The 12021-nt window shown below is 41.6% G+C and overlaps 1 protein-coding gene across 1 annotated transcript in view; it reads left to right on the top strand.

Moving 5' to 3' along the window:
- Positions 1-12021, top strand: part of UBE2R2 (ubiquitin conjugating enzyme E2 R2) — a 44426-nt gene that overhangs the window by 24714 nt on the left and 7691 nt on the right. Inside the window, exons 3-4 of the mRNA XM_034773735.1 lie at positions 3512-3609; positions 10782-10916. Coding sequence (XP_034629626.1) covers positions 3512-3609; positions 10782-10916 — 233 coding nt within the window. The remainder of the gene's footprint in view (positions 1-3511; positions 3610-10781; positions 10917-12021) is intronic.

Below are 12021 nucleotides of genomic sequence, written 5' to 3'. Positions count from 1 at the left end.
ACAGCCAAGGTCCCTGACCTGAAAGTGCTCTGCCAACCTCAAGAACAACTTGAGGATCCAGGAATGCATTTATGTCTGTGCAGGGTGGATTGATTTCTAAAGCGATTCCAGTGATTTAAGTGACTGATTTAAATAAGCAAGCAGGAAACTTATTTAAATTATCTGTTTTAATCTTGGTTTGTATTTGTATATTTTCTCTTTCCTAAAGAGAGGCTGACTTCCATTGGTTGGTAACCATTAAAAGACGTTGATATGCAACTAAAGATAGCCTTTTACACTAAATTTGGTGCTGCTTTTTGCTAGCTGGGAGGATATACAATATTGATTTATTTAAGCAATTATATAGCTTAACTTATTCAGATTCTTAATTTTTATAATAGAAAATCGTGACTGTGTTTTTTACTAAATGATTGATTTTTTTAAATTTGATTTGTCAAGCTGTATTTGGAAACTAAAAATGCACAAAAACAGCCTTTTAAAACTTGTTTTTACTAAAAGTACCTTAGATGTGCTGGATACACAAACATTTTCAGAAAGTTTATCAAAACACGCTTTGCTTTAAAACTGATTTTTATTAAGCAAGGGAAGTACTAGCTGTAGTTAATGAGTTGAGCTGGCTGATTGTTTCTGGTTACCATGTTCTTCAAGATCGTAGAATTAGTAGATCTCATACCTAGTTTTTATTGATAGTTTGGAAGAAGAAAACAAGTTTTCCTGTTTTTTTTTTTCAACTCCTAGTTTTTCTTAAACTGTTTTGAATGAACTAGTAATTGAACCTAAACCAATTGAATAAACGGAAATGAAGCAAGTATTCTTTCAGCAGCTGCAGAAGAGGCTACTGCTGTCACACTGGTTTAACACTTAGGTTTCTGGTTTCAGGTGCTTGGCCAGTGACTTCCACCAGTTCAGTTGTCTCACTGTCTTTAAGCCTTGGTAACAAACATGTACTGCTTAGTCATTTACGTTTAAAAATATTTAGTAAATCGAGGTCTTAACGTAGGCTGTCATAATTTCAAATTTAATTTAAAACACTTATTTTTATCTGCCTAAATCCACTTGTAACGTGTTTCATGCCAAAGAAGGGGGTGGTTATGCTAGCAGGGAACGTTACTGAAAGTGGCAAAAAGCTGGGCTTTTCCTTGAGTTAATCTGAGAATCAGAAATGAAATTAACAAACTTTCTTCTCATTTTTTGAGGAAATGCCAAAAAAATTGAAGTTCCGCCTAATAATATTTAATAGGCTTTGCTTCCACTGAATAATGCCACCACAGTGTATTGAGTTCATCTTTGTGGTATGCCACAGGACTGTGGTGGTCCATAATGAATCAGTGTTCAGTCTGTCCCGTAGAAGAGATCACAAATCACAGGGCAATATAAAGTCTTGCATCTGAAGAAGTGAGGTTCTTACCCCCAAAAGCTTATGCTCCCAATACTTCTGTTAGTCTTAAAGGTGCCACAGGACCCTCTGTTGCTTTTTACAGATTCAGACTAACATGGCTACCCCTCTGATACAGGGCAATATAAAGCTTTTATATCCATGCATAGTTCCTATTTATATCATTTTGGAGTTGGGCCATAGATTACACCCTTACAGGCGCACAGTCCTTTTTAATTCTATGCTGTGAAAGTACCTCTTTCTTCCTCTGGGCTGCTGGGAGGGAGTCTGTGTAACCTTCAGAGAGCCTCTCTTCTGTTTCTCTCCTCTCCCTGATGTTCTTGCATGGTGCCGGAGCCCATTTAAGAGTGCATCATGCTATCTGGTCAGTTTGCTCTCCTCTCAGTGAGGAGCACTGCTATGATTCCCTGGGTTAGGACAGAATGCCAAACTCAGCTGAGCACCTTAGCATGGGAGTGTTGTTCAGTTGCTGATGACAGGAAGTGAGCCAAGCCTGGATGAGGGAGCAAATGTGAATGGTCTTCTGTTTACAGACTTATTTTGCAGGTGTGACTTTAGAAGAGGGTCAGTATATGTGCTCAACTTCTAGTTGTGATGTTCTGAGATCTTAACCTGCACTTCAAAAAGTTTCCTATTGTAATCCCTCTGGAGTTTTCTCTGACTGAGAGAATGCCATTTTATACTTTCTAAAATTCTCGGTAGTCCTCTCGCGTTCTGTCCTCTCAAAAGGAAGCAAAGTAATGTAAGTTTATGAGGAGGCCACTGTGTTCTCATCAGGTTTCAGTGATTTAGCTGGATATTTCAGTAGCCATTTGGAACTACATAACTACTTGTCATGCCTGGAATCCCCTGTGACTGCAGTTGACTGTTTTTATAGTAATCCCCTTATGAACTGTAGATTTTTGGGGGATTTATGTGACTTTTGGTATTTTACCTTTTGTCTGTATTTAAAGACTAACCATTTTGAATTGCTGCAAATGTCTTGAATAGAAATTGCAGTGTTGCATAGTAGGGTGGATTGTTTTAAATCCGATCACTTAAAATGAGTGGTTTTTAATCCGTGATTTAAATCAGTAAGTAGGAAACTTTTTGATTTAAATAATCTTAATCTTGTTTCGCATTTGTGTATTTTTTTTTTTTTTTTTTTTTTTAAGTTTATAGTAGACCCTCAGTTACAACCACTTCGGGAATGAAGGATGTTTGTAACTCTGAACAAAACGTTATGGTTATTCTTTCAAAAGTTTACAACTGAACATTGATTTAACACAGCTTTGAAACTTTTACGCAGAAGAAAAATCGAGCTTTTTAACCATCTTAATTTAAATGAAATAAGCACAGAAACAATTTCCTTACCTTGTCAAATCTTTTTTTAAACTTCCTTTTTCTCTTTTTCTAATAGTTTACATTTAACACAGTAGTGCACTGTATTTGGTGGGTTTTTTCGCTCTCTGCTGCTGCCTGATTGCATACTTCCGATTCCTAATGAGATGTGTGGTTGACTGGTTAGTTTGTAACTATGGTGTTCTGAGGTTCTACTGTATTTTCCTAAAGAGAGATTGATTCTCATTGGTTTGGTAGCCATTAAAATATCTTTACTTGCAACTAAATATAACCTTTACGTTAAATTAGATTCCTCTCTTGCTTTAAAAAAAAAAACTTTTTATCCAACCTATTGTTCACTAGTCTACTTCTGAGGCACACTGCGCATATGCTAAGGTGGCACATGACCAGGATTCATCACCAAATTTGGTCTGCTGGTTGGATCGTTAGCTTCCCCGGCTTGGGTCGGGTACTGATGGGGAGTGTGGTGCGAATTCTGATCCGGTTTACACAAACGGCAAATTTACATTATTGTCTTTATGCACAAAAGCCTCCATTTGAAATATGTAAAATGGCTAAAGAAGAATTTGGTGGTATTCTTGGCCCTGTACAACTGCACAGGTTTGCCATACTTTACTGTTTAATTAATAAATATTTTGATCTTGGGTAAAATTGCCAAGGAACCTATCCCAAGTGGCTGAAAGCACTTGGTCAAACAGTCCTCAAGTGTGGTGTTCTAAATTTAGTCCAATAATTCTGCTGATGTTTACTGAATCTTTAACCTCTGTCTTGCAGAATGGAGACGTATGTATTTCAATTCTTCACCCACCTGTAGATGACCCACAAAGTGGAGAACTGCCATCCGAAAGGTGGAACCCCACCCAGAATGTCAGGTAACAAAATACGGAACCACTGACTCCACAAATGTAGACCTCATGAAAGTTCTCTTGTGGTCCATATGTCCATCCAGACCATAGCTTGTCTTCCGGCCTCTGATGGAAAACTGGCTTGGTAACAATCTCTAAAAATGGCTTGTCTGAATCTGACCGAAATAAGTAGCTTAAACTGGAAAAATAATCTTCTAGTTAATTACTGGAGTGCAGTATGTTCAGATACTGTGCTACCCTGTTGAGATTTCCACTCTGTGTGGTGATGTATCAGTGTTAAAAATTGCTCAGAGAATAAACTCGCTGTCTCAGATTTAGACTAGCCTTTCCAAAGCCACACTGTCCTTCATATTTAAACTACCATTCTACCTTTGAGTAAGTACTCCACTGACCCATCTTTCAGGATTTGTCTGCATGCTTATTTACTAATATTCGAGATTTGTCCTGAGGGATCGTGCAACCAAAAGGGGTAGAAAAAAATCAAGACTAAATCAAGCAGGGGGGGATCCAGCCTGTGGGCCAGGATTTTGACACCAGTGGTGTATGCTGTCTGCTTGTACCTTGGGCCTTTTTCCTACTTTTTCCCTTGCCTTCTACTATTTGGCAATCTTATCCTTTTGAACGTTGTCCTAAGCAGATGGTTTCCAGGTATTTCCCCTTGGTGTCCAAAGCTGAATGAGTCACGAGTCGCCAAAAGCACTCTAGGCAAACCAACACTTTGCTTTCTTTGGGCAGGTCTACATTTAAAAAGCTGTATCTGCACAGCTGAAGATGCTGTATGTCTACAGGAGAGAACTCTCCCATTGGTGTAATTAATCCACCTTTGCGAGAGGTGGTAGCTGTATTGACAGCTCTCCTGCCTACATAGCGCTTAGTTTGGTATAACTACGTTGCTCAGGAATGTGGATTTTTCATACCCCTGAGCAACATAGTTATACCAAAGTAATTCTGTAGTGTAGACCTATTCTTTGAAAATCCTAACTCTGTATATCCTCTCGAGTTTATAGTGCTCCATGCTACAATATGCCTCTAATGACACTTGCTTTATGTACAGTGGTGAACCATGCAGTGGTAATAGCTATCTAGCTACACAGTGGAAAGAATTCTTGCTGGGATATTAAGAACTTAGAGTAAAGCTTTATGCTGTGTTTAAGTTTGTCTGATTCACAACCAAAAGATGAGTTTTTAAAAAGAACAGTCTCTAATCTGCATTATATCTTTAGAAAAGTATCAGCAAGTGGAAGTATCCAGTGTTTACAGTGTTACTTATTACTAAACAGTGATTCCGCAATTTCAGATCTTGCTCTATCCCTTGACTGACTTTTTTTTCCTATTTTTTATTGATAACATGTATTGAGGTCCCAGCCTATTTATTTAAGTCTAATATTTGGAAAGAGTCAAACAATGACACTATACAGGAGAGTTTCTGCCTTGATAGCTAAAGGAGCCAAGTGATGGCACTTTTGCTGTTATCCTTAAGGCCTGGAGCTCAGTCTCTCTAGTCCTCAACCAGTTTCTCCACTTACTATTCGCTTTCAAAAGGTTGTCTCATAGTCCATGATTTTTAAGCTCTGACTAGTTTGGGGTTTTGCTAATTTATCATTAGAAAGAACTGTTGTCTAACCAAATGCTTTGGCAAAGAGGGGATAAGGAAGATTCCTGACCCTTAGGGCAGGTCTACACTACAGGACTAAGTCGACCGAAGTTGCACAACTCCAGCTATGTACCTTAAGTTGACTTATTAGCTGTCTACACCGCACTGTCTCAACGGGAAAAACTCTCCCGTCGACTTACCTTACGCTTCTCATTCCGGTGGAGTACCGGAGTCGACGGGAGAGTGATAGGTGGCTGCGCATCGGTCCCCCGGTAAGTGGAGACAAGCCCGTAGAATAGGCTAGCAAGCCACAGTCTGCAAGGTGCTGAAGTAGAATGGTCTTGGCTGAAAACTGGGCATTTTAATGAACCAGTGATTTATAATCCCAACTACACATACCAAAGGTTAGGGTCTAAATTAGCTGTTATCTCTAAGAAAGATCTTGGAGTCATCCTGGATAGTTCTCTGAAAAAGTCTCATTAACGTGCAGCAGCAATCAAAAAAAGCTAACAGTGCTGGGATCCATTAGGAAAAGGATAGGTAAGACTGAAAATATCCGTGCCACTATATAATTCATAATACGCTCACATCTTGAATGCTGCATGCAGTTCTGGCCATCCCATCTCAAAAAAGATATATATTAGAATTGGAAAAAGTACAGAGAAGAGCAGCAGAAATGATTATAGGTATGGAACAGCTTCTGTATGAGGAGAGATTAAAGACCTGGGACTGCTCATTTTAGAAAAGAGACAACTAAGGGACGCTGTGATAGGTGTATAAAATCATGAATGGTGTGGAGACAGTGAATAGGGAAATGTTAATTACACCTTCACATAACACACAAACTAGGGGTCATCCAATGAATTTAATAGGCAGCAGGTTTGAAACTCACATAAGGAAGTCTCCTGACAATATTAACTATCTCTCTAATCCCCGCTGCCTAGCCATTATTTGGCAGTGTACTTCCACTGTGGGATCTAGAGTATCTTCAAGAGGGATTTAATTCTTCCACTCCTAGAGTAGCTCCTGTTCATGTCCCTTTTGAAAAATGTAGAGAAGACTTAGCCCATTAGAAACATTAATTTTGTTGACGTTCTTACCATACACCACCAGGCAGATGAGAATAACCAGATAGTTGGTATTATTTCTCATTGGTGACCCTTGGGGCCAGTACTTAAGGTACACATTGAAGTCAAATGAGCTTTCCTGGTTTAGGGAGGGTAGAATATCTCAAGCCACTTCCCCTCATCCTACTTCCTTGGGAATCTTTTAGGCACTATTCTAGACCATGTCTTCGCTACAGGGACTATCTCCACGTAGCTATGTCAGTGTAACCCTGTAGTACAGACTCAGCCTATGGTGACGGAAGGAGTTTTTCCATTGTTGTAGGAACACCGCTTCCTCAAGCGTTGACAGCTAGATCAGTAGCAGCATTTTTCTGTCCATCTAGCTGCGTCTCTGCTGGGGATTAGGCCAATAAAGCTATGGTGCTAACGGGTGTGTCCCCTATGCAACAGGGACTCACTAATGCTAGGCCTAACTCTTCTTCTCACAATCAAGGCAGAGTGTCTGGAGAAGGGCACACAGTTTGAAGTGAAGAGATCCAGAGTTCTAATTATGGCTGTGCTTCTGGTTCTTGTGTGGCCTAGTACAAACAGAAGAGTGGGCAAATCACATCAATCTGTCAAAATGGGGATATTTGCTAATATCCTAGGGGTGCGGAGGATGGATTACCCATCTGTACAGTGATTTGAACAAGACGACTTTTTGACCAAGGCATTCCTTTGGACAATGGACAATAAGAGTCAAGCTTGTCTGTGCCGGAGACGGAACTTTCTCCAGTAGTGGTCAGAGACCGGAATGAACTCTTCCAGAAACTGACCACCTTATAGTCAGTGCAAGGCTATTTTTTCTTTTACCTTGCATTCAGAGAAGGCTAAGGAGTGACTCGATTACAGTCGAGAAGTTACCTACAGGAGGAACAAATATTTAATAATGGGTTCTTCAGTCTAGCACAGAAAGGTATAGCATGATCCAATGGCTGGAAATCAAAATGAGACAAATTAAGACTGAAAATAAGGAATACCAGTGAGAGTAATTAACCATTGGAACAATTTACCAGGGCTCAGGGTTGATTTTTTTTTTTCCATCACTGACTATTTTTAAATCAAGATTGGATGTGTTTGTAAAAGATCTGCTCTGAATTATTTTGGGCAAGTTCTGTGGCATGTGTTGTGCAAGTCAGACTAGATGATCACAATGGTCCCTTCTGGCCTGGAATAAATGACCGTGACATCTCCATGTGATCTCCTGGATATTTCTAATTAGAAAACAGATAGTTGTTGGACTACCTACAGGTAACCAGTCTGTTACCATGTTTCCTGTTGAAATAGGAAATTCCTGTAGTGTTCCATATATCACAGAGATCCAATGTGTTGATGCACAACTACTATGCCATCTGCCTATATACACATCATATACAGGGTTTATTTTAAAGTAAGATGTGAAAAGGAATGACTTCCATCTACCCCTCTTTTCCTATGGAATGCTGACACCCATGTGGGTTGTCAGAAGTGGGGGATTGAACTTGTGAGCTCTGGATCTCTACTGACTGAGCTAAAAGATTCATGTCTCTTAGCCTAGGCTTTAGCAAGCTCATCAACCTCTGGGGCCTAGCTACCACCAGAGGGAGACAGTGCGGCACTATTTGTGGGTATGGCTTAGGCTTATGTATCTGGCTGGTCTTTATATTTTTGCTATTTTGAATCCCCACTAAATTGTAACACTTTCAGAATAAGCCATCCCAGGGCACTGGTGACCTGTTCGACTCAACATTGGTATGTGTTTCTTGAAAATACCTTACTTGAGACCTAAGTGAACAAGCATTTACCTAGGAAACATGTATCCCAAATATGTAGTTATAGGCATAACACTTAACACACTCTTGGACAGTAATCTATTCCCCTCGTGGTCATGTTTCACTCTTTAGAGCAATATAACTAGCAGGCATGACTTATTTCTCAGCCTGATAAGAGGAATATTCCCTGAGTTCTGTAGAAGCAAGTGTTTAGGCACGGTCTTCTCAGCTCTTGTCTTTGGTATCTCCTTCTATTTCTTATATACTTTCCTTCCACTTCACTTCTAATGCATTTGTCTCTAGTAAGACTTCAGGCAAGTGCAGTAAACAGAACAGTAACGGCAGCCACGTGGCTGGGAGTATAGAATTACTTAGCTTAGTTTGCACTTTGTGCTGTGTGCCTTCGTCATGAGGGGTGTGCATGCACCCAAGAGCACAGGCTGTTACGCTTTGTTGACTGTTGTATGAAATGTACTTTTGGCCTTCCCATTCTTGTTGCCTAGTTTAGAACCTTGTCGCCTTAAAATAAACTGTCACTGCTCTTCATGGGTATTCTGAACACCTCCATCCTACTGAAGAGAGCTTTGCTCTCTCTTGGCTTGTTGTTGCTGCAGATAAAGGAGGCTGTCTGCTAGGAGTTACGTAACTGGCCTTGTGCTGATTCACAGCTCACCAAGAATCACTCTCGACAGTGTAATGGGATACTGTAGAATTCTTGCCTTGTGTGTTCTCCTTGGGTTGCCTAGCAGCTATCACCCATAGCACTGCGTGGGCTGGGGGAATCCGGGCTGGGGATCCAAGACATCCCTAACAGCAGTCAGGCAAGAAAAAGCCAAGGCCTGGAATCCAGACTGTAGTCTGAGGAATCCTTCTTTGGAGGCATCAGACCATAGCAACTGCCATCTCCTTCCCCACTACGGGGGCTGAACAAACAGGGCAGGGTTTCCTGGGAGGCAGGAGGCGGTAGCTCCCAGGAGCTTCGGGGATTTCTCAAGTAGCCAGGCTCCTTGAGCCTACACAGCCCCTGGATGTCGGCAGACTGCCTTTTACAACTGGAACGATGGACATTATTTTTGTCTACCAGTTGGCTGTCTGCCCCAAACACATCCCGCCTCTGTCTCTGAGCCAGCCTTGCACTCCCTGCCTGCCTTTCATTCCCTGTAACGAACAAGTAAAAGTAAATGGAACTGACAGGCCAGGTGCCCACCACCGCCCTGAACATTTTACTTTACGTTGGGCTCCCACTGGCCACTGTCATGTCTGCCTTCTCTAGAATATCCGCCTCGGGGCACAGGCAGTCCTCTGTCAGTTTTTGTGTGGGGAGGTGCCCATCACAATGGGGAACTAATCCTGATTGGAGCATTTGGCTATTTAGGAAAGAATCTTGTGAGGATTCTTTAAATGATGAATATTCAATAGCTAGGGTGAGATAGGGGTGTATGTGGTTAAACTCTTAAAAGCAAATATGTTTGAGGAAAACAAACTCTTTACGCCAGGGACTCTGGCTGTGCAGGTTTCTGATACTAAGGGTACGTCTATACTTACCTCCGGGTCCGGCGGTAAGCAATCGATCTTCTGGGATCGCCGTCGACGCCAGTACTCCTGCTCCGCGAGAGGAGTACACGGAGTCGACGGGGGAGCCTGCCTGCCGCGTCTGGACCCAAGGTAAGTTCGAACTAAGCACTAAAGCTGGGACTAAAGCACACTGGTGCTGAAAGCCCCCACTACCTCAGGTGTGGGGGGGATTATATTCAGCACCGGTTTGCACAGGCACCTTAACGCTTTCTCCTTTCAGATCTTCCTGGCTTGAAGATCTCCTAGTGCATCATTTGTGGAATTGGTCAGAGAATTTTTTGACAAATCACCTTTTTATCGGAAAATACAGATTCCTCAAGACCTCCTGGGAACTTATCAGGTTCAATGAAACTTTCATTGGGAAAGGTCTGACTCCTGTTGGGAATCTCTGGTCAGAGATCACATGTCCGCCATTATAGCCAATAGCTCCATGGTTAGGGCACTCACCTAGGATGCGGGAGACCCCAGGTTCAAGTTCCTGCTCCAAATCAGGCAGGACTGGAACTTGGGTCTCCTGTATCCTAGGTGAGTGCTCGAACCGCTGGGCTATTGGCTGTTCTGTGGGATGTGTGAGGGGTGTGTGTTTCTCTCTCTCTCTCTCTCTCTCTCTCTCTCTCTCTCTGGCAGCTTTATTATTGTGGTGTTTTTTTTTTAAACTTCAAAAGGTCTTGGGTCCATCCTAGTACTTAACAGGAACAGTTTGCAGTCCTAAATATTTGCTGGATAGGGACGGTGCTTTGTCCTGCTGTGAAGGCAGGGGACTGGACTAGATGACCTTTCAAGGTCCCTTCCAGTTCTGAGATAGGGCGCGCGCGCTCTCGCTCTGAAACCTTTTTCCCCCACACGTTTTCATTCTACAATCTCTCCAGTGAAACAAATTCCTGTTTGTTCTCTACCACCCCATTCTCTCCCTCTCCCTCCCCCCAACCTCTAAAACTCCAGGCTATTGGTGGTCTGAGCACATAAATCCTGTCATGCTGTTAACTTTGCTTTCATTTCAGCTGTGGGGTGTGAATTTGCACCTAATTTTATTTTAAGTCTCAGCTCTAAATGTGTTCCTAAAATGGCAGCCTTAATTCACCTTCAAGACTTTTACCATAGGTCCATGAATGCTTAGCCCTGACTGCTAATGTTGCTTTTTTTATTTTCCAGGACTATCCTACTGAGTGTAATCTCCTTGCTTAATGAGCCCAACACCTTCTCTCCGGCCAACGTGGATGCATCAGTCATGTTCAGGAAGTGGAGGGACAGTAAAGGAAAAGACAAAGAGTATGCTGAAATCATTAGGTAAAGTCTTGTTTGGACAGGAGACATTGCAATAAGAATTCAGTGCGATACTTCACACATCTTTTAAAACCACTTATTTTAAAGTTTCTAGATGAGCTTGATGCTTACAGAGCTAGATGTTGAAAGGGACATGGAAAATTACAATAGGGTCATAAGAGCAATGAGTGAAATTGGGTGGGAATCTGCTTAACATCTTAGATATGTATACACATGCAAGGAGTATGGGGAATAAACGGGAAGAACTGGAAGTTGGCACATAAACTGAATTATAACAACTGGTATCACCGACTTGGTAGGATAAGTCTCATTACTGGAATATTGGTGTAGAGAGTGATAGCCTCTTTAGGAAGGGCAGGATAGGAGGGGAGGGCAGAACACTTGTTCTGAGGTCCAAAAGAAGGTGAGAGGCAGACCAGTTGAAAGTCTCTGAATAAACATAGAAGAGGCAGGAGAGTCAGGAGGGGTGACTTCATGGTATGGATCTACTGTAGACCAGCAAATCAGAAGAGGGAGGTGGATGAGGGATTTCTAGAACAAATAACAGAAATATCCAACACACACAAAGTCTATTAGTAATGGGAGACTTTAGTAATGGGACCTTCCCAGGCATTTGTTGGAAAAGTAACATGGCAAAACACCACTTCCAATAAGTTCTTGGGGACAACTTCTTGTTTCAAAAGTGGAGGAAGTAACTGGGGGAACTAGCATGTTGGACTTGATTCTGACCAAGAGGGAGAAATTGTTTGCAAATCTGAAAGTTGAAGGCAATTTGGGTAAAAGTGCTCATAAAACGATGAGTTTCATGATTCTAAGGAAAGGAAGGAGTGAAAGTAGCAGAATAGGAACAGTGGACTTCAAAAAAACAGACATCAACAGATTCAGAGCTAGTAGGTAAGCTTCCATCGGAAGAAAATCTAAGGGATAAAGGTTCAGGAGAGCTGGCAGTTCCTCAAGGAGACAATATTAAAGGTACAACTGCAAACAATTCCAATGCGAAGGAAAGACCAGAAGAATAGAAAAAGGTCAATATGGCTCCATCAGGAGCTCTTTAATCTGAAAATCAAAAAGGAATCCTACAAAAAGTAGAAACATGAATCAATTGCTA

The sequence above is a fragment of the Trachemys scripta genome, chromosome 6, assembly GCF_013100865.1.
Source record: "Trachemys scripta elegans isolate TJP31775 chromosome 6, CAS_Tse_1.0, whole genome shotgun sequence".
NCBI classification, from domain to species: Eukaryota; Metazoa; Chordata; order Testudines; family Emydidae; genus Trachemys; species Trachemys scripta.
The sequence above is the reverse complement of the archived record's forward strand: the minus strand, read 5'-3'. Positions and strand labels throughout refer to the sequence as shown.